Here is a 23150-nt window from a genome sequence, read left to right on the forward strand (position 1 = left end):
AATTTTAGTAGTTATCCCCTGTCATCAGCTACCAGTAAAAAGTTGTAAAATAAACTGGGAATAATGTTTCAATCCTTTCCACAGATTTTTATTCTCAAAACATAAAATATATTACAAATTAGGTTTATCAGTCAAAAACAGACCACGTGACAAACATTTTAGTTCTTCATATTCACAAGTTAGTAAAAAAACAAATTAGATAAAAACAAAAGATTTTCTTAAATAGTTCATTGCGTCTCCAATCTTCGTTTCTTCATCATCTGGCCGTGTCTGTATGGGCTCTGTTGTCCACCTTCATTAACAATTACAACATCATTACCACAGGTCTATAATTAAAAGAAGCTGAAGTCATTTTCTCTTAATGAACAGGCAAAGTCAACAAGCACAGGCTGGTTCTAGAATTGTGGGCCACAGGCTGCCAGCTCTGAGAGTGTCAAGTCCCTGGCTATTTATATTAATGGGGACGTGTGATGTTTGCATGAGTGAAGAGGCAAAACCATAACTAGGCATGCATATACTTGCTATTACAAAGTTGTCATCGATGAGCATGTATTTATTAAGTGAACGTGAGTCGGATTGTACCTGCTCCTGCTGTAGTTCCTATCTCAGAGGATCTGAATTGGTCATATCCTCCCTGGCCTTGAGGAACAACATGCCCCTGAGGTTGAGCTGGTGGTCTCAGGTATTGGGCTCTCTGTGGGGTCTTGCTGCGTGTCGTCATCTTGTGCTGGCTCGGCGTGGTGGGACGAGGAGGTGCTGTGGGATCGTCGAGCATATCGATGCCATCCAGAGTGAAGTCCCATAATTCCGGGTCATCTGAGAAGTGAGACATTTTTATATATTTTACCTCACAGTCCAACAACCTTGTTCCTGTATTAAAACCTCAGTCACCAAAAGTCCTGAAGTTTTTCATCAGATTAGTGAGACCTATTAAAGGGGGGAAAAAATGAAAATTCTGTCATTTACTCATTCTTGTGTCATTTTAAATCTCAAAATGTAAAAAAAAGAAATAGATATACTGGACACACTTTTTCAAATCACATTGGAAGACTGGTAGTTTTCAAGCTTCAAAAATGTTTGGAATGACAGAATTTAAAAAATTGTGTGTGTTTTAATATTACTTTACAGCAGGGTTTTTATTTTCTGTGATGCCAAGGACCCCCAAATATGATTCATCCAGAGTCATCCAAATATTCTAATATACATAAAGACAATGTTGTTTGCAAATTAAATAATTGTCTTTTATATTGTCACTGTTCTAAAGCCAAATCAAATAAGTATTTCTACTTATTTCCTACTGTTAAAAACGGTCAGAATAAATCCATTAATTTCCTGATTTCTGACCAGTGAAACCACAATGTCAATCTAAGCTGTAATGTTGAAAAATCATTAAATATATTTAATATTTTAATTCGTTACCACTGAAAGCCATAAAAATGTCTTTGAAAAATATGTATATTTTCTCACCCTCAAGCCATCCTAGCTGTATATGACTTTCTTCTTTCAGACGAACACAATGAGATATTTTAAAAATATTCTTAGTCCTCCAAGCTTTATAATGGCAGTGAATGGGGGGCACGATTTTGAAGCCAAAAAAGTGCTTCCATCCATCATAAAAGTAATCCATACGGCTCCAGGGGGTTAATAAAGACCTTCTGAAGTGAAGCGATGGGTGTTTTTTTTTTTAAGAAAAATATCCATATTTAAAACTTTATAATCTAAAAAAAACTAGCTTCCGGCAGACAACCGTACACATACTGCGCAAGTCAACTTCCGCCACATGAATAACCCCTGACGTGATGTATGACGCAGGATGTAGGAGTATCGTAAGCTTAGACGTCTCTCGCAGTTCAAACAAATAGGGCTGTGCAACAAAACTCAAGCTCCTCTTCTCTTACATTAAAATTCTCTGATATTTCTTTTCAAAATTTCTTGTTTTAGACTTCTAATTCGTGACCGGTGTTTTGTTTTGCTCTATCCTCTGAGCTTCCGAGTTCATCATTACATCGTACGTTGGGTCAGAGGTCACTCTTCCGCTGCAAATTGATGCGTACATCTGTCTGCCGGAAGCTAGTTATTATGGTTAATAAAGTTAAATATAGATATTTTTCTTACAAAAACCCATCGTTTTTGGAAGAGCCAGGATATTTTTAAATATCTCCAATCATGTTCGTCTGAAAGAAGGTAGTCATATACACCTAGGATGGCTTGAGGGTGAGTAAATCATGGGATAATTTTCATTTTTGGGTGAACTTACTTTTTAATAGTACTAATATTTATAATAAAATATTTTTTTTAAATTTTAAGAACATAAAATGAGGAATCTTATTTATATATATTTATATATATATAAAATAATACCTATCATTTGTTTGTTTCCCAGTTTCTGTTTATAAAAAAAGATTTTTAAAAAACGCTTGGTCATAATTATAGCAGAAATACTGGTGGAAATATCTTACTCTAAGTTTGAAAATTGTGTTGGACAATGGGGGCCTTCAAGTCAAAAAGGTTGAGAACAACTGCCAATAGCAGCCGAGTTTGAAAACCCCTGCTTAAACACAGCCAGTAACTGGCAGTGCTGATGTGATAATTTATCATGTTACTAATGCACATGTACCATGACCTCATGTTTCTTAAAAGTATTCCTTACCAGCCAGATACTCCTCCTGTTTAGTTGTCACCAGGTGTCCATTTGGTGTACTGTGGTTAACAGGACATACAGCCTGTCCTAAAACGATAAACCCACCGATGGACAACGCTACACACCTGACACTCCTGCAGGCAAAGGCTTGAATGTTTTATACTCATGGCTAAAACATGAACCCTTAAATTTTCCATCACACCTTGCTTAGACTGCAACGCCGGCTCTGTGCAAGCATTTGACGGCTGGGTTTTCTGCTCCTGTAGCAACTTCTTTGCCTCCATTTCCTGTCTGAACTTTTGCTGCAGCTGCTGCTGTCTCAGCTTCCTCTGCTGCTTGGAGTCCAGTGGAGGATCAGACGAGGACAGGTCAGCCATGTCAGCTGCTGACCTAACAACATGGAGAGAAGCAGATTTATCACAAGTGCAGCTGGCTAGTGTTGTAGTCCAAGTTAGCACCAAATAAATTCACCTTGAGGTGTTGCTGGGCCTGTTTTCAGAATCCTGGTGAGCTGACGTGTTGCCAGAATGCGCTGCCATGTTTGTCAATGAAGTCCTGGATCCTGTGCCGCTCTCATGCCCTCCTTGTACAGGGCGACTTCCCGTTCGCTCAAAGGGGATGTTGGCTGGTTCCGGCGGTTTGATAAATTCCCTGCTGTTGGCACGGACCAGGCTGTCGAACCTGGCCTTTTCCACAGACGGCTCGCCATCACTGCGTTTAGTTTTGTCCGGGTCTAAAGGAGGAGGTGGCTGCGATAACAGGAAATACACTATAAATTAAGAAAATGCATTAAAATAAGTTACAAATTTAGACCAAAAGATTACTTCTTACCTGCTTTGGTATTTTATTGATGGCTATGAGATACTCCTTATTCAGAATACAATTTCCAAGAGCATTTCCAAAACATCTTATTGTAAAAAAACAAAAAAACAAAATGATTAATTCAATTAAAATTAGATACACATTTATGCTCACGAAGCCAGCATTTAATTTATCGAAAACACAGTAAAAGCTGTAATATTGCAAAATTTCTTAAAGTGTTTTCTATTTGAATATTTCAAAATGTAATTTGTGAATTTTGTAAATGTGAATTTTCAGCATCTTTACTCCAGTCTTCAGTGTCACATGATCCTTCAGAAATCATTCTAATATGCTGATTTGCTGCTCAAGAAAAATTATCAATGTTGAAAACAGCTTAATATTTTTTGTAGAAACCATGACACTTTTTTTTTTTTTTTTTTTCAGAATTCTCTGGTAAATAGAAATAGCATTTATTTGAAACAGAAATCTGTTGTAACATTATAAATGTCTTTCCTGTCACTTTTGATCAATTTTTAATAATTTAAATTTTTAATAAAAGTATTGTTTTTTCAAAAATTGTACAATCTAATTTAAAAAAAATATTGACCACAGAATACTACAAATGACTAATCAGAATGAAGTGCACGTAGAGGTAGAAATAATTACTTGAGTGCTCGTTTCAGTCCATCTGTGACGGCTTCTTTTCTTGCTTTTTCCAAGGACAGAGCTTTAGATTTAAGGCCTTCACTCACCCCATATCCCACATCCTCATGGAACGAGCCATCCTATGGAAAAGAAACAGAATGGTACACATATGCTCCTCACAATGCTGCGTGTCTATCCCGTCAGAACGCTTACCTTTAATTGGACCTTCACAAAAGCACTGACTCCAACATAAAATTTCCCATTGATAAGGTCCACAAAGTCTGTAACACAAAATGAACACAACCCCTTTCAAAAATAAGTATCAACTTGATTTGAATGTGGCATAAATAGGAATGTTTGAGAACACGTCATTGAAATTGTGATGGTGTCCTTACCAACATTTTGCTGAGATATTGAGTGTGACCATCCATTATACCCAAACATTTCATTGGCCAGACTTATAACTTTGTGACCTTCGATATAGCACACCTGCAAAAACAAAGCAAATGTCAAATAATCAACTATATATTAAATGTGCAAGGCTAAATATTGATAAGTGTACAAGAAGCATATTACTTCTCACCTTTTGTCCTCCTCCAGCCTGTCTGGTGCTTATATATTCAGGTCCTAGTTTCTGCCGTAGAGCATTCTGGACTGCCTGATACTCCTCTGCAGTGTATGCATACTACAACAATTAGAAACAGTTACAAATACATTCTAAACTCTGCATGTATTATTACAATGCAGTATGAATAGTGTTTCTGTAGTTAATCACATAATATCAAAATGACCATTACAAAGTGTTAAAATATGTCCACCCTAAAACACATACCTGACCAAAACACGTGCTGGCTGGTTTCCTCTCCTCTTGCCTCCCACTACAGTGATCCATGTGTGTTTTCTGATCGCCAAGTATCAAAAGCCGTCAATATTCTCTTTTAAACGATGCTGGATATGTATAATGTGAGTGGAGGTCGCTATTTTGTAATAACAGGAAGTATAACCCAACATTACGCGCTAGTGTACGCCCATAGTGCGCAACCATCTATCTACCCAACTTTCTATCAACGAGCCGACAAATTAAACTAGTAAGCGTTCAGTCAGTGTTATAATGGCAACGTTCTAATGTAAAAACCGAACGCCGAACAGTAGAATTCTCTGGTCTTGTTTGTGCGTTTGAAAATTCCCGCGTCACGACGTTTACGCCGCCCCGCCCACTCTCTCGTGCGTAACACGTCATAAAGACAGGGAGGAATTCAGTGAATGAATGTTTTAAATATCCGGCTGTTTGTCACAGATACAATATCATTGTGTTCTCCGCGTTCACCATCACAAAATGAAAATAAATATTAACATAAACAAAAAAAAAAAATACAGCAAAAAAGAAAAAAAAAATTTATTTGAAATCTATTTTTTTAAATGCATGTTATAGAATGTATTGTGAACAATTCATTTGAACAAATGTCATATTAAAAAAAAAAAATCATCTAGTAATGTTTAATCTCTCTGGTGATGTATGCAGGACTTCTCCAATCATTAAGTCTGCTTAAACTCCGCCCCTGCTAATTCTCATTTATCTTCCTGTATTTTTAATATGTGAAGGTGCGTTCACGTCATAGACTATAGATATAGAAAGACGGTTCACTCCTATTAGTTATGAATGGAAGAAACTGCAACACGCAATATGGCGGAATACGTCCCGCCTTCTAAGTAAAAGAGCCAATCGCTGATTGATAAAGTCATTGCGTCACTGCAGCTGCTATTAAAAGCTCCGGTTCCCATAAAAACCTGAGACTTGCGTTTAGGACTGCACATGCACATTGGCTCGTCTAGCCTGAAAAATAAGCTTTTTTAACGCTATTTGAGCATAAGAAACAGCAGACTGACTGGTATAGACTGACTGGTATTCATGATACAAAGAATCTCGAGCGATTCTGATATTTTCCGATGAATCGCAATTCTCTCTTGAATCGATTCTGAGGTTAGTTTTTAACAGCAGATGGCACTACGTGCTTTAGAAACACCTGTACTCTGCTAGTTTCCAGTTCCTTTACACAGACCCCTTGAACCTAAAACAATCATTCATAAAGATTGAAAAGGTTGAAGCGAATTACAAGGGTGTTCGCAGTGGGCTGCGTTCACATTAATCTCGCGTCATAAAAGCATTCTGAGCAAGGTACAAGTAAATTTAACCACTTACATGACTCAGCCGAGCCACAGACTGTAAAAAAAATGGATGACGCACCTTCACTCTCTTCCATTGTAGTAACTGAAGCCGCCAGTGTCCAAATATGGCGCTGACATCTTGAGTCTCGAGTCTGCGCATAGTGAACTTGGAGCCTGAGTTTGCACAGTAGTGAGCGCGAAGTGGAGCCACGATATCAAGGTCCCGCCCAAACTCAGAACAATGGCAGTGTGAAATAAACAATTATGCAAATGTAGCAATTAAATTTAAAGCTCCAATCTCCTCGCGAAGATCTGGAAAAAAAGTCAATTGGCGCCTCAGTGACTATTTCACTCAGAGAAGCTGTCAATCTCAGCTGTCAATCATGATGTCACACCCCTGTTTTTATAGCAACAAATAACTAACTAAAACCAAACTTATTTAAAGAACCAACACTTGAACTAACACCAGTGTGATAAAAACTGCCTAAAATGACTGAAAACGTCTTTGGAAAAAAATATTTGAAGTGTAATTTGATTGTTTAGTTTGTCTCACGTCCCATTACATTACATGGAGAGGGTGGGGTTTATGACCTATACTGCTTCCAGTCACCTGGGGGCGATCGAGATGCTTTGGCTTCACTTTTCAGGACCTGTGTAGCACGCTTGAGCTGTGTGATTTTTTTTTTTCAGCAAAAATCCTGCCCTGCAACCAATTTCATTGGCTGAGGTTACAGTGACAGATAGGATTAGGGATCAGTGTTTGGTGTAGGCAATCATTACTGTGATTGACATGGCCAATGAAATCTTTAGAATCGGCTCCAGGGCGGGATGTACAATCACTGTCCAGCACTCTTCTTCATGAGCATTTGAGTGTGCGGTTAAAAACTAGCCTAGAGCGCCATCTGCTGTTAAAACTAAGCTCAGAATCGTTTCGAGAGTGAAAATATCAGAATCTATCCAGAATCGCGAATCGAGAATCAATATATTGTCTCAGCCCTACAAAGTACCCCGAGAGCGTTTCGAAAGCATGCAGCGCTTTAACCGATGCATAGAACCAAGTCCCTGCCCAACATTTTTTCTTTTTTGATAATCCATTACACTCAGATGTACATCACAATACGGAAGAAAAGATCTGTCACTACTTCCATTTCATCGAGACTTTAAATTCGTTCACCAAAAGGATTTGTTCACTGTTCAGTGGCCCTTTCTGTAAGAATAAATTTATTTTTGTGTGTTATGGATGAAGGATGCACTGAATCATTCACTTAACCTATTCGTTAAAAACACTAACGTTAATAAAATAGTAAAACAACTCTTACGGTTCTTTTAGATTTTTAAAATTAAAAATACAAAGGCAACCTATGATGAAGTAGCCTTCCGTTTGGACTACAAATGAATGTCATGACTACATGTATCTATAACAGAATGACAAGCAAATTGATTTAAATTCTGCTCGGCCTCTTTAAGATAAACCGCTGGTGTGCTAAATTATATCCCTGTCACCCTCAACTCAGCAGGGATTATCTAAATTAGGGATCCGAATAAAGATTGCAGTCTGGTTAGCATCACACAGTGACTGATTGGATTGAATATGGATTTTATTATATATGGCTTCCTGCCGAGCTCTTAAATTGAACTCGTAAATCCTTTATTAATATTAATATCATATCAACCCTAAAATAAGATACTTTACATTCTAACATCTCTCCGTTTTGTTTCAAGCACATCTTGACCCTTCGCACAATGGCGCGCGCGCACGTGTTCGGGCGTGAACGCGCCCACAGTCTCGACTGCCGTCTGGTCAGACAGTCTGCAACTCGGGAAGCGAATAGGAGGGGCGAGTATTGGGGATGCCACAGGAATGATCCATTAACCCCGCATAAGCCCACATCCGCATTTATGGATTAGTTTCTCCTGAAGTGTAGTCCATCATATTTATTGCTTTCGTCCTCATTGAAGTTACTTAAATATCCCTGACTGCTCTTATTCACTTTGCACGCGGAACACACATGACGGTGAGTTGAAACATTGTTACAACGCACTACTGTTTGCGTGAAGTGTTTTCATGTTATATCGCTTTTTTTCCCTGGATGAATGGTGCATTGTTGCGCTGTTTGTAAATAACAAAAGTGCCATGTTCACCATAAGGTACATTGAGTACCCAGTGCGTCAACCCCGCCATGAATAACTTATAGCTACGGATGGAATATGTAACCAATAGAAATTGATGCATTGAAACACGGTCAGTTGAGTTGTTTGATTCGTATATCGAGTTTTAACGGCGATATCTGTCAGTCCAGGATGGGAAGTGATGCCCTTCCTCTCAAATAGCCTTCTCAGGTTTACCCAGACGTCGTCGTTTTACCGTCGCTTTTACCTGTCTACACTTTAGAAAGGGAAATGGACTCCTCCTGCTCCTGTAATACATCGTGGCTCGTGTCCTGGCACGTTCAGTGAACAAAGGGAAACTGACATGATGCTTCAGGGAAAGTGGAACATAAAGCAAAGTCACGTATTTAGGTCGAGGATGTTGAGATGCGTGTGTGTGTTTTTTAAGAGCTCAAAAAAAGCTCTTACGCCCGCGTGAGCAAATGATGACAGCCTGATGCAATAAGACAAGTCTTTTGTTGTAGTAGCCTATTTCTTTTGCGAAGCTTCCCAATTGGTCCAGTAGGGGGCGCGAGTTGAATTGTGTTGCTGAGGAACACATGGAGAATGAATAGCGTAAACAAGCACATCGATCCTTCCTTTTACAACAGGCGAACAAAATGAAACTGACATTTGTGAATGTTCGGCAGAATAATGGTTAAAAAGAGTAAGAGTTTTTACTGTTGCTGAGTTGCATAAACGGGTTATAACATGACCTTATAATCTAGACAGTTTACCTAACGCTTGCATCAGAGAGTTGTGAAATTTAAAGGGCTAGTTCACCGAAAATGAAAAATTCTTTCATCATTTACTTACCTTCATCTCGTTCTAATCTTTATGACTTTATTTCTTTTGCAGGTCGCTCATTTCTTTGCAGTTACAATGAATGGAGGCTGGAGCTTCAAAATTAATTTGAGAACCGATTTGTGAACAAATTCAGATGGATCAACAGTAGGGCTGCCCTCGACTAAAGATTTTTCTGGTCGACTAGTAGTCATTCATTTTAAGTTTATTAATAAACCATATAAATCATAATAAAGAGTCTTTAATGCCTACATAGCCTAATCAGCATTCAAGCACACACATAAAGCTTGCCACAGCGCACCGGCAGAAGTAATGATTACAAATGTGTCGGGGGAAAACAGCAAGGAGATTGCTTTAACATTTTAATAACTGATTGATAAATAGTGTTTTCTGTATTTTCGGCTGCAGTGATGAAGTTAACGATGCTGACACGTCACCTCTGCAGTTGTGGACGCGCTATATGCATGTTTCATACGGATTAAATAACCTGAGAATGTTTGTTTTCCATTTGAATATGTTCTTTTAAAAGCATACATTTCTCTTTCTATCGGAATATTTTTCATGTCTGTGTGAGGCACAGTTCTTTTCGTTTCTTTTTTTTTTTTTGGCACGCTGGCAGAAAGCGCACCCTTGTTTGCTTTCATTATTTTACAAAAGCACAACGTTTTGTTGTTATTGTGAGTGCACACAAATAAAAGTAGACTCTTCACAGATTCAAAAGATGTATTACTCTTATCTGTATGTCCAAAAATGACGGAGTATTTTAAAGGGTTAGTTCACCCAAAAATGAAAATAATGTCATTTATTACTCACCCTCATGTCGTTCCACATCCGTAAGACCTTCGTTAATCTTCGGAACACAAATTGAGATATTTTTGTTGAAATCCGATGGCTCTGTGAGGCCTACATAGGGAGCAATGACATTTCCTCTCTCAAGATCCATTAATGTACTAAAAATATATTTAAATCAGTTCATGTGAGTACAGTGATTCAATATTAATATTAAAGCGACGAGAATATTTTTGGTGCGCCAAAAAAAACCGAAATAACGACTTATATAGTGATGGCCGATTTCAAAACACTGCTTCAGGAAGCTTCGGAGCGTAATGAATCAGCGTATCGAATCATGATTCACATAAATCACGTGACTTTGGCGCTCCGAACCGCTGATTCGACACGCTGATTCATTATGCTCCGAAGCTTCCTGAAGCAGTGTTTTGAAATCGGCCATCACTATATAAGTCGTTATATAGTTTTTTTTGGCGCACCAAAAATATTCTCGTCGCTTTATAATATTAATATTGAACCACGGTACTCACATGAACTGATTTAAATATGTTTTTAGTACCTTTATGGATCTTGAGAGAGGAAATGTCATTGCTCCCTATCGGATTTCAACAAAAATATGCATTCCGAAGATTAACGAAGGTCTTACGGGTGTGGAATGGCATGAGGGTGAGTAATAAATGACACAATTTTCATTTTTGGGTGAACTAACCCTTTAAGTGCAAGTGATCGCACAGGCACCTCTATGTTAGCTTTCATGCAGTAAGCGTGCTACTATTCAGCTTTCACACTCCGCACAAACACTTGAATTGCCCACATTTTTCTAGGTTAAAGTTAAAGCTAGCGGCCATGTAACGCTGCATTCACACGGGGCATCAGCATCAACGCTTGATGGAGGGCGTGTCTGAAGTTTGGTGCTGACACAACCATCATGGTGACAACAGCCAATCACTTTCCAGTCTTGCATGAAAGCAATTGGCTAGCGTTTCCGCTAGGGAATTTGCATAAGGCGATCTGATTGGCTGACGCCTGCATTGGCACTTGAAAAGTTGAGAAATTTTCAACTTCTGCTGCTAACAACGCGAGTGAAGCAACGCAACGGAACCCACAATTCAGTTTGGCAACGCGTGACGTCACAGATTCAAAGTAAATGAGAAGAGTTAACGCCGACGCCCCGTATGAATGCAGCGTTACGCGGCAGAAGTTTAAGACTTCTCAACTTTTCAGGCGACAACGCAGCCAATCAGATCACCTTATGCAAATTACCTAGCACAGACGCTAGCCAATTGTGTTCATGCAACACCGGAAGTTAATGTGATTGGCTGTTATCACTATAATGGTTGCGTCAGCACCAAGCTTCAGACACGCCCTCCGTCAAGCGTTGATGCCGACGCCCCGTGTGAATGCAGCGTATAGTTGCTACTACTTACATGTTTCAGGCGAGCGTTTGGATGTCCTGCCCGATGTAGCCTACTGTAATTACCACATAGACCAGCTGTTAATGATCTGTCCGTCACAGACTGCGTGATTTCGCCAGTTTTTTTTTCTGCAACTAAGCGACTAATCAAGTTTTGGTCGACTAAGCCTCTTTTTGCTGACTATTAGGGGCAGCCCTATTCAACAGATTCATTAAAACTATCCGATTCAAAGGAAAGATTAGTTAACGAATCAGGCACACAAGTTGTATGAATTTCTTTTATACTTAATTGTTTTTTTTGTTTCTGTTCAATGTAATTGCTTGGAAAAGAGCGACCAGTACACAATAGAAATTATTATTATAATAACAATTATTTTGTGTTCTGCAGAAGAAAAGAAATCATACATGTTTGGAACAACATGAGGGAGAGTAAATAATGACAGAATTTTCATTTTTGGGTGAACTAATCCTTTAAAGATGTAAGTAGTAGCAAACACCACAACGCGCTCTCATTTTGTCTCTTGCTTCATCCTTTTGTGTTATCAGAAGGACCAGAGATGTTCTGAATGAAAGGAGGATCTGGCAGCCTTTCGATAACAATGCTGGAGAACTTGAGCGGAGCCCACATTGATCGACCCGCCCCTAGATCATCCACGTTCAGCTTCTCTGCCCTGTTTGCTCTGCCACACCATCTTCACATGGATGGGAGCAGTCATCCATTCAGGAGGTACAACTGATGTTGTGAACGGAACTATGAACACGCTCACATCCTGCTATACATACTCATATCCTGTTATTTGTTTATGTCCTGTGTTTTCCCTTGTAACTTATACCCTAAATAAGCCATATTTAAAATTTTTCTCACAATGTGTGACATTCCTCAATTTACTACCTGCTGAGGGACCCATTTTGTGTACATTTATTTAGCAGCAGTATGATGCCAAAGGAGACATGACATAACATAGATTACTCAGTTCCAGGAACCAGACCGATATTAATGTAAATTCAATGAGTGCAGTCAGGACCAGTGGGAAATGGATCAAAATTTTCCAGGCTAAAGTCAATAGAGTACAGTCACCACCACAGCATATACATGCTATGAAAAGTAATAGTTATATATGTATGTTATATATGCATACACTACCAAAAAGTTTGTAAACATTACTATTTTTCATGTTTTTGAACGAAGTCTCTTATTCTCATTAAGGCTGCATTTATTTCATAATAAATACAGAAAAAACAATAATGTGAAATATTATTACAATTTAAAATTATGGTTTTCTATTTTAATATACTTTAAAATATAATTTATTTCTGTGATGCAAAGCTGAATTTTCAGCATCATTACTCCAGTCTTCAGTGTCACATGATCCTTCAGAAATCATTGTAATATGATAATTTATTATCAATGTTGGAAACAGTTGTGCTGCTTAATATTATTTTATAACCTGTGATACTTTTTCAGGATTCTTTGATGAATAAAAAGTTAAAAAATATCAGCATTTATTTAAAATAGAAATCTTTTGTAACAATATACACTACCGTTCAACAGTTTGGGGTCAGTAATTTTTTCTCTTTCTTTTTTTTGAAAGAAATTAATACTTTTATTCAGCACGAATGTGTTAAATTGATAAAAAGTGATAGTAAAGATTTATATCGTTAGAAAAGATTTATATTTTGAATAAATGCTGTTCTTTTTAACCTTTTATTCATCAATGAATCCTGAAAAAAGTATCACAGGTTCCAAAAAAATATTAAGCAGCACAACTGTTTTCAACATTGATAATAACTGAGTATCAAATCAGCATATTACAATGATTTCTGAAGGATCATGTGACACTGAAGACTGGAGTAATGATGCTGAAAATTCAGCTTTGCATCACAGAAATAAATTATATTTTAAAGTATATTAAAATAGAAAACCATAATTTTAAATTGTAATAATATATCACAATATTATTGTTTTTTCTGTATTTATTATGAAATAAATACAGCCTTAATGAGCATAAGAGACTGTTCAAAAACATTAAAAATAGTAATGTTTCCAAACTTTTGAATGGTAGTGTATATAACAAAGTAACAAGTGAAAAGTAAAAAAAAATAAAATAAATAATAATAATAATATATATATATATATATATATATAATTTTTTTTATTTTGTTACTTTATATGTGTATGTATGTATGTGTATATATATATATATATATATATATATATATATATATATATATATATATATATAATTATATATATGTATAATTATATGTATAATAATAAATATATTTATTTTTAAATTGTGAAAAGATGATTATTTATATTTATTATATTATTTATTTTTATTAATTATATTTTTTATTTTTTTATATTAGGAAAATAAATATATATAACATAAAATAACATTTTAATTTTATTAATTTAATTTTATTTAATTTTGTAATAAATATAATAATACCAGTTATATTAGCACCTACTGTATCCATTTTATTTTCTTTCTGCTCTATTATGAATTATGAAATTTGGCACACAGATAGATGACAGTCTGAATATTAGCCAGAGCAAATTTGCAGTCTCTAACTCAATCCCTCTAGTGCCACCAACTGTCCAAAGTTGATTCCTTGGCTCAAGACTATTCTATTGCACCCTGTGACATCATTTTCTGTCATTACATTTTTTTGGCCATTTTGAATTTTCAGGAAAAAAAAAACATTTTTTTAAACTCCCAAACTGTTGTATCTCCGCAATGCTTTATTCAGACCAAACTTGGTAAGTGTAATCACAAGCATGACTTGTGGGTATGTGCAGTGTTTTGCCACTGTGCCACCTAGTGGTCAGGAGATATGAAAAATGGATATTTTTGCTTACACCGTCTAACCAGTTTAACCAAAAATTACGAGACTGGCCTCAAAAGTGATAAACCATTAAATCATATTCCTAGTGATTGTATTCAGTTTTTCAGCCATTTTGTCTAAAATCATCTTAATAGGTCTTTAATTGCTCATTGTTGCAGTTGGTCTGATGCTCCCAGCCATGTTGGCATGACTTATCCTGCCGCCGTTGAGCTTGGACCCTTAATTGCTGCTTGCAGCTATATTTTTTATTCTTATACTATATTATATAAAATATGACATTTTATCCTATTTTTATTTTTGAATATACATATATAAATATAGGAATAATACAATAATATTAATATAAAATAATAATAATGTATATATATTCTGTAAGATATATTATATAAAAAAATGTATATTCTATTTTTGTTTATCATCCTCTAGGCACAAATCATAAGTTTCAGTGCTTAGAAAAGTAATACCACGCACTTCTATTGAACAAACCTCATGATTTGAGGTATTTTAAAACCTCTCACTGCACAGGAGGAGCAGGCTGTCACTCCCTTGCACTGGGAGTGTGAAAGAAAGGAGTTTTTGTGTTGCATAACTATTAAACAAGATTGGTTTATCCTTGTGGGTGGGTGCGCGTGTGTGTTTGACAGAGAGACTGAGGAAAGGATGGGAATGTAATGTTAGGAGGAAGGAAATTGGTTTCTCAACAGTCAAACAGTAGTTTCCTCCCCTTTCACGTCTGTAGCTGCATCTTTCTAGCTCCTCCCCTTCTCTCACTTGTTGTTGCTGTTCTGGACTAACTGTACTGTGTTTTTATCCCTCTGTTTGAACCATGAGGACTCTGTACCGGTTGAAGTTAGTGAGTTCTCCAAATCTGAGTCAGCTGGGGAAAAATGAAAAGGCTTCATTAGAGGAGAGAGGATCAGGCCCTAATGCCACATGGAACAGGTTAGTGCGTATTTTATGCCCAGCGCATGTCCATAAGTGTCATAAACTGAGATGTTATTTCACATCTGTGTGATTTATTGCAGCATTCACAACGCAGTTATTGCCGTATTTCAAAAGAAAGGACTGGCAGACAACGAACTCTATACACTCAATGAAGGCGTGAGGTGAGGCAAAACAACATTGACTGTTTTGTAACAACAGACTGATCTTTTTTTCATTTTTATACTTTTTGTGAATTATTTATTACACTATAATGGTAACTGTTAGCAGTGTGTAAAATGTACACTTTTACACGCTGGCAGCTGTGATCTGAGGCTTCTCATTATCAGCACAGAACAGTTGTGAGAGGACGCAGAGCCTCAGTCCGCTATTATGTAACTATTACAAGAAACATTGTGAAGCAATAACACCCCAACTAAGGAAAACATACCCACATCATATTTCACCCCAAAATCAAAAGTAAAAAATTAGAAATTATATTGCAATTTTGCATTGAATTTGTGATATTATTCTATATATCATAAATAAGCATTCTCATTACTGTAGTGCATCGGCATTGTTTTACTTTTAGGTTTGTTTGTGATTCTCATTATTTTCTATGTCTGTCTGGACACAGTAATTAAAAAAAACAGTAATAAAAAAAGCTTAAGTTAAAGATAGTAATTATAATGGTACAACCTTGATGTATAAATGATTGTGTAAATAAAGTATATATTTTTTCACATTTCTTTAATAAGTATATTGGGGAAACGTGCTTAATTGTCATTAAAATAATGCCAAAAACAATGCTAAAATGTACAAAAACAGGCGGTATTATGCAAAATATATTATATAAATATACAGTAACATTAAAACTTAATTTTTTTTGCAAGAAATAAATTAATATTTTTATTCAGCAAGGACACATTATTAATCAAAAGTAATATATTCAAAACAGCTATTTTAAATTGTAATAATACTTCACAATATTATTGTTTTACTATATTTTTAATCAAATAAATGCAGCATTGGTGAGCAGAAGAGACTTCTTTCAAAAACTATAAAAAAAATAAATAAATAAACATTAGTGTATACTGTATATAATTTTTTGGTGTTAAAATTGTATATAATATAAATGGTGACATCCAAAGTATTTAAGGTAGTACAACTAGATTTATTTTATTGAATCCAAAAGGTTTTAATTATATTTTGCTGCATATAAAGGTATTTTAAAGATTTTTAAGTGTCAAAAGGTCATTCGGTTTAACCGTCCAAAGGCCAATACAGTCTTTTCATTTGTGATTAAAATGAAATAAATGTATATATTTTTTATTCTGGCATGATTTTATAACATCATATATTAACATAGTCCAAAATGATATTAAAATTATGTGTAGAAGTTGTTGCTTTGTTATGAGAAAGAAAAATGAATTTCATTGATGTCATTCGGAGTAACCAATATAAAGGGACCATTTTGGATCAAGTCATGCGGTCAGTATCATGTGACAGGATGTGACATCATTCAGACACCTGCAAAGGACCAAATGGTCATGAAGCAAAGTAACTAACTCTCTCTTAACTATATGAAAAATTATTGTTTTCACTTGCTCATACGCATGTCCCGAAACATCAGGTCATTCGGTGCAACCGCTATAAAACATTGAAAATGTTGTAATATTTTAAAAACTTGTACTAAATATAAAATGTTTAATTGTCCTTTTGTTAGCTAGCTAGCTAGATATCAGTCTGTTAGCATTGTTTGAAAATATCGTCATTCGGTATAACCAAAAGTGTCATTCGGTAAAACCATTTTGTTAAAAAAATTGTGTCCATCTTGTAAAAAATGACAAAAGCAGTGTTAATTGATTATAAAAACCACATAATCTCATTGTTAACACTTAATAAAACTTCAAAATTAATTATATCTCTATTATGTTTTTTACACTTTTAAAAACCTTATTTGTCAATGACCCATATACATATAGTTGCTTTTTTCATTACTTTTTGGGGTTAAATATTTGAACATATTCATGACAGTCATTTAAGTTAAATTGCTTTATTTTCCAATACATCATATGTAAGAATGATTTATCTTCTGAAACATTTGTTATGTGTTAAAAATTGTATATTTTATTTTATCAGGCAGCTATTGAAAACGGAGCTGGGCTCGTTCTTTACGGAATACCTCCAGGTGAGAAATGTTTTAAAATTCTGTTTTTCCAGAGATGTGTTTGTTCTAATATTTACATTTAAAAAAAAACAAATTATTAAAAAAAAATAATAATCTCTTTCTTTTTTTCCTCATTATCAGAATCAACTTTTAACTAAAGGCATGGTCATTTTACGGGACAAAATAAGGTTTTATGAAGGTATACCATCCCATTTTAACAACAAACGCATTCAGATTAAAAATAATGTTTGCAACATTACACAGCATTTAGCTTGGTTCACAAACAATACAAACTGTTTCTCTTCTGCCTGAAAATAGGTCAGAAGTTATTGGACTCTTTGGCTGAGACATGGGACTTTTTCTTTTGTGATGTTCTCACTATGCTTCAAGCCATCTTCCACCCAGTCCAGGTACAGTCCAGTCATACTGCGAAATTACTGGTCAGACATCAGAGACAGCAGTGGTGTGTGAATCTGTGTACATGTTCATGTTCAGGGGAAGGAGCCATCAGTGCGTCAGCTGGCCCTGCTGCACTTTCGAAACACCATCACCCTTAACGTGAAGCTGGAGGAGGCTCTGTCCAGACCACGAGCCCGTGTGCCTCCCTCCATCGTCCAGATGCTTTTGGTGTTACAGGTACGCATGGGCTGCAAGCATTCTCTTTTCAAAATCCTCTTAGATCATGTGAAAGATCCAGCCATACCATCATGAGCTGCACCTAGAAATGATAACATAGTGACTTCAAGACAGGTCATTTGTGGTAAAAAGCAATTGTGTCATACAGAGTGAGACATTAATCATAAGCCTTGTGTGTCTCAACTAAAATGACTAATTAATAGAGTCAAAGTGAAACTCCTACATATCTTTCAGGGGGTTCATGAATCCAAAGGTGTTAGTGAAGAATACCTGAAGCTGGAGTCCCTCATTCAGACGGTGGTGTCGCCATACCTGAGCACGCAGGGACTGTGTTCACATGAGTGCGGCGCCTCTCACTGCTCCTGTGTGATTGGTGAGAGAGTACAGAAACCAGCATTTCAGACACAACATTTAGTCTGTTTTAATATGGAAGCTTGTTTCTGCCATGGAATAAAAAATGTAGAAGATAATTGCGTTTTTTTCTCACAATTCGAATTATAATGTCATAATTGCGAGATATGAACTCGCAATTCTGACTTTTTTCCTGGCAATTGCAAGTTTATATCTCCCAATTCAGAGATTTTTCTCACAATTGAGTTTATATCTCGCAATTCTGACTTCTTTTCTCAGAATTGCGTGATATAAAGTCCCAATTGCATATTATAAAGTCCAATTCTGAGGAAAAAAACACTGACTTTTTTTTTCACAATTCTGAGAAAAGAAGTCACAATTGCAAGTTTATATCTTTATAACTTTATAACACACAATTGTGACTTTACATCACGCAATTCTGAGAAAAAAAGTCAGAATTGCGAGATGTAAACAAGATGTAATTGTGAGATAAAAAGTCGCAATTACCTTTTTTATTTTTTATTCAGTGAAACTAGCCTCCATAGTTTAATATTGATTTCTTTCTGAAGTAAAGACCTTAACAGGATAGTACACACAAAATAAAAAAGCAGCAGTATATATGTTTTTTGTTTTTTTTGGAACTTTTTTTTTTAGTTTAAAGAACAGAAGAAAAAATATGCCACTGTTCAAAAGTTTGGGTTCAATAAGAATTTTTCATGGTTTTGAAAGTCTCTTATGCTCACCTTTTATTTGCAAGGCTGCGTTTATTATTATTATTTTTTTTACATAAAATAAAATAAATAAAATTATTATACAGTAAAAAAATGTAATATTGTGAAACATTATTGCAATTTAAAAATAACTGTTTTCTATTTGAATATGTTTTAAAAAGTTATTTATTCCTGTGATGCAAAGCTGAATTTTCAGCATCATTACTCCAGTCTTCAGTGTCACATGATCCTTCAAAAATCATTCTGATATTATGATTTGCATTATTATTGAAACATTATTATTACCATTGTTGAAAACCATGAAAAAACAATGAAAAAAAAATGTATTCAAATTTTTACATTTTTTTATTTTAACATAGTATTTTGTATTGTATGTATTTTAGTATGTAGTATGTATTTTATCATAATTTAATCATAAATTATGATAAAGCATTAGATTTAAAGATCGAAAAATAAGTTAGGTAGAAAAGGTGGATTATAATTTGGAATATTTATTTTGTGGAATAATTTGCTAAATTTAAAAAAATATCTGGAAAATATTTATTTTGTATTTGTATCTTTTTTCTATACGCTGATATAATAATGTTCGCTGTATAAACCTAACAGAAATATTTTTCATTCAATTATTTGTAAATCGCTTTCCACAATAAATATCATAGGTAACAGTGGCGAGGAGAAACTCCATAAAAAAAAAAATACACAAATACAAATTATGTCTCAAAGAAAAACATATGTCAGAGATAAACACTTAGAAATAAATACTGTTTAAAAACTAGGGTTGTCAGTAGAATAAAATTGTGATTAATCTCATGAATTCAAGCAAAAGCATAATGAAACAGTAATATCAAATTTGATGTTTAAAAAAAAACTTGCATTTAATAAATAGATGAACTGTCCCTTTAAAGATCTTGCTGTTATGTTCTCCACCCATAAACATTTACCGCTCTGCTCATACTGTATGTGATTCAGCCACTGATACATTTTAAGTAAGTCAGAACTGTACTACTCCATTACTAATTTCTTAAAAATCTTTCCAGAGAGGCGTTTGCAGTATTGCTGGTCCAAGTCTGCAGACCTGCCCTCCAGTAACCCAGTAGTGCGCTCCAAAAGCTACAACATCCCCATGCTGACCCCCGTGGCTGAGTACGACTCCGAAGTGAGCTCTGTGGGCAGCGTGGGCATCCGGCGTCACTCCGCATGCGATGTCACTTCCTGCATAGAGCACCAGGGCTATTCGGCCCTGTCTGTGGGAATAGAGACCAGCTCAACCCCCAGACTTTCACTGGATCATGACCTCACCCTGTCCGGTGTGGTACGAGGGGCCACGGGACAGCCCGTTCTAATTTCTCCGCCCGTCTTCATCCACACCTCCGCAGGGTGTCTGCACCCACCAGATGCCCAGGTGGCTTCATCCGATGTGGACAAAGGCCTTTCGTCACCCCCGAGCTGCTCCTCCAGTCCGGAGACGATCGTAATGCAGGGGCTGGACTCACTGGAATCGGATCCTGATGGAATCTTCATCGACTTTTCCCACTGCCGCTCTGATTCTTTTGGAACAAGCAGGAAAACTAGCTGATGGAATGAATTGCTGTGAAGAATCCATTTCAGATGATTGATTATAAACTACTACAATTTTCTGTGAACTTGTGAAGTAGCTCCGTACGTTGTGTATTTTTAAAACTGGAATTTCATTCCAGCATTGCGCAAAAGCCAAGGCTGTTTTGTGGGAAAAATGGGAGAGGACTCAATTTAAAGTGATTGTTTTCATAATGTTCTAAACCTGTGGATGAATTTTTGAATTTTTCTACATAGATTTTCATTGACAATAGACATGGAATATGTCCATTTTATTCAATCTAGTACTGTCAAATCAATTAATCGCGATTAATCTCTTCTAAGATAAAAATGTGTTTACATTTTTTATATATATATATATATATATATATACATAATGTGTGTATATATTATATTTAAACAAATTTTTATCTTAGAAGCAATCGATCGCGATTATTAGATTTGACAGTACTAGATTGTCAAATTGATTAATCATGATTAATCGCTTCTAAGATTAAAGTTTGTTTAAATAAAATATATACACACATATAATGTATTTAAATGTAATATATATACACACATATTATGTAAACAAACTTTTATCTTAGAAGCGATTAATCGATTTGACAGTATTAGATTGTCAAATTGATTAATTGCGATTAATCGCTTCTAAGATAAGTTTGTTTAAATATAATAATATATATACACACACACACACACATGCATTTAAATATAATATATATACACATATATTATGTAAACAAACTTTTATCTTAGAAGCAATTAATCAATTTGACAGTACTAGATTGTCAAATGGATTAATCGCGATTAATCGCTTCTAAGAAGTTTGTTTAAATATAATATACACACACATTATGTATTTAAATATAATATATATATACACACATTATGTAAACAAACTTTTATCTTAGATGCGATTAATCACGATTAATCGATTTGACAGTACTAGATTGTCAGATTGATTAATTGCGATTAATTGCTTCTAAGATAAGTTTGTTTAAATATAATAATACATACACACATATATTATGTAAACAAACTTATCTTGGAAGCGATTAATTGATTTGACAGTACTAGATTGTCAAATTGATTAATCGCGATTAATCGCTTCTAAGATAAAAGTTTGTTTCAATATATTAATACATACACACATTATGTATTTAAATATTATATATATATATATATATATATATATATATATATTCACATATATATTATGTAAACAAACTTTTATCTTAGATGCGATTAATCGCTATTTACCGATTAGATGGCACTAAACGTATTTTACTGTCTCTCATTTTATGTTTAAAGGTGCAGTCACATTTACTGTTGTTCAGTGAATTTTCACAGGCAAAATCCAGTCATTTCAATAGAAATCCACGTGATTTTTGCGGGAATTTCACAAATGATTTCCCCACACAGATTTCGCAACGGGTTCAAGTTGGTCACGCAAATTCGCCGTGTTGACCAACGGAAAGCTGCTTGGTATGAAAGTGACTTCTGTGTGAGCTGTGCTTCAAACATCTCTACATTATTAATATTAAACAATTGACCTTTTTTGCTCGCAAAATGTGACCGCACCTTAAGTGAGCCTCACTTAACGTATTGTTTTATGAGGCAACAGTATCACTAAATGTAGAAATCTCTTCCATTATTGTCTCTCTTGATCTCATGCACTATTTATTGTCATAGGGCTTTAAATGAACTACATTTAGTGCTTATAAGTCATTGCCAATCTAACCTGCACTCTTAATGGTATAAAATTAAATTAGTCTCTTAATTTGTGAGAATAACTATTGCTAATGATAATATAGTGCAGAACATTGTACGTTCTCAAGCTTGTTGCTTTTTTATGTGATGATAATGAGCTGCCAGAGAGCAAACAGGGTTTGCTAATTGAATGTGTTAACAAAAACTCCCTTTTAGCTAGTTGATAAAATAGTACAAATACAGAAAATGGTGTGAGATGAAACTGAAATAGAAAATTTCACTTATTGGCTATAATATGCTATTTTGTAAGGTAATTTTATATAACATTTGCTTAATTTAAAAAGACTTTTGTCTGATTTCTTTAGAATTTAAGAGTTAATTTAATGGGTTAAATAACCGTAAGCATAATTGGATGAATGTATATTCCAGAATATAAAACAGAAAGGATGCATAAACGCCCCATTGTATGAAAAATGATAAGGAAAAGAGTTTTGTGATTTTTGTTTCTCTTATTTTTATGTATGGAAGCTTTTTGACTTAGGTTATAAATTGGTCAATTTCTCTGTAGTTTTATAGAAAGAAATTGAGCATATCTTGCATAGATTTTTTACACAAGGAACATTTTTAGAAATTTAAAAGGTTTACAGTGGTACTTTAATACCTTGCACTGTAATTTCTGAAGTCTGTGCTTTGTTTCATACTGAATTTGTTATCAGCTTTCATGTGTGCTGCTGTGGACAACCTCAACAAGACTGAATTTGTAGTAAAATGCTTTTATGCTTCATGTTTATGACTGTT

The 23150-nt window shown here is 35.1% G+C and overlaps 2 protein-coding genes across 8 annotated transcripts; one reads left to right on the forward strand and one right to left on the reverse strand.

Annotated features, from left to right (window-relative positions):
* Positions 1-72: 72 nt before the first annotated feature.
* Positions 73-5332, reverse strand: rad52 (RAD52 homolog, DNA repair protein). Of its 6 annotated transcripts, none has more exons than XM_051884252.1 (11): positions 4920-5332; positions 4671-4772; positions 4483-4576; positions 4301-4368; positions 4109-4227; positions 3473-3548; positions 3113-3390; positions 2844-3031; positions 2651-2788; positions 583-816; positions 73-326 (listed from the first exon to the last, which is right to left on the reverse strand). In XM_051884252.1, exons 1-11 carry the CDS (start codon positions 4977-4979, stop codon positions 316-318), a joined length of 1368 nt encoding a protein of 455 aa, XP_051740212.1. In that variant the 5' UTR covers positions 4980-5332; the 3' UTR covers positions 73-315. The 6 variants fall into 6 exon arrangements, with proteins under 6 accessions (XP_051740212.1, XP_051740211.1, XP_051740213.1 ...); XM_051884251.1 differs by having other exon boundaries at positions 73-292; positions 4920-5329; XM_051884253.1 differs by having other exon boundaries at positions 73-292; positions 2651-2728; positions 4920-5326.
* A 2712-nt stretch (positions 5333-8044) lies between these two features.
* On the forward strand, positions 8045-23136 carry prr5a (proline rich 5a (renal)). 2 transcript variants are annotated; one of them, XM_051884257.1, is made up of 10 exons: positions 8045-8268; positions 11955-12135; positions 15090-15200; positions 15284-15364; positions 17322-17370; positions 17491-17548; positions 17668-17759; positions 17845-17985; positions 18220-18358; positions 20105-23136. In XM_051884257.1, exons 2-10 carry the CDS (start codon positions 11975-11977, stop codon positions 20641-20643), a joined length of 1371 nt encoding a protein of 456 aa, XP_051740217.1. In that variant the 5' UTR covers positions 8045-8268; positions 11955-11974; the 3' UTR covers positions 20644-23136. The 2 variants fall into 2 exon arrangements, with proteins under 2 accessions (XP_051740217.1, XP_051740218.1); XM_051884258.1 differs by lacking the exon at positions 8045-8268 and adding an exon at positions 11382-11837.
* The last annotated feature ends 14 nt before the right edge of the window (positions 23137-23150 follow it).

Source organism: Ctenopharyngodon idella, chromosome 24 (genome assembly GCF_019924925.1).
Source record: "Ctenopharyngodon idella isolate HZGC_01 chromosome 24, HZGC01, whole genome shotgun sequence".
In the NCBI taxonomy this organism is placed as follows: Eukaryota; Metazoa; Chordata; class Actinopteri; order Cypriniformes; family Xenocyprididae; genus Ctenopharyngodon; species Ctenopharyngodon idella.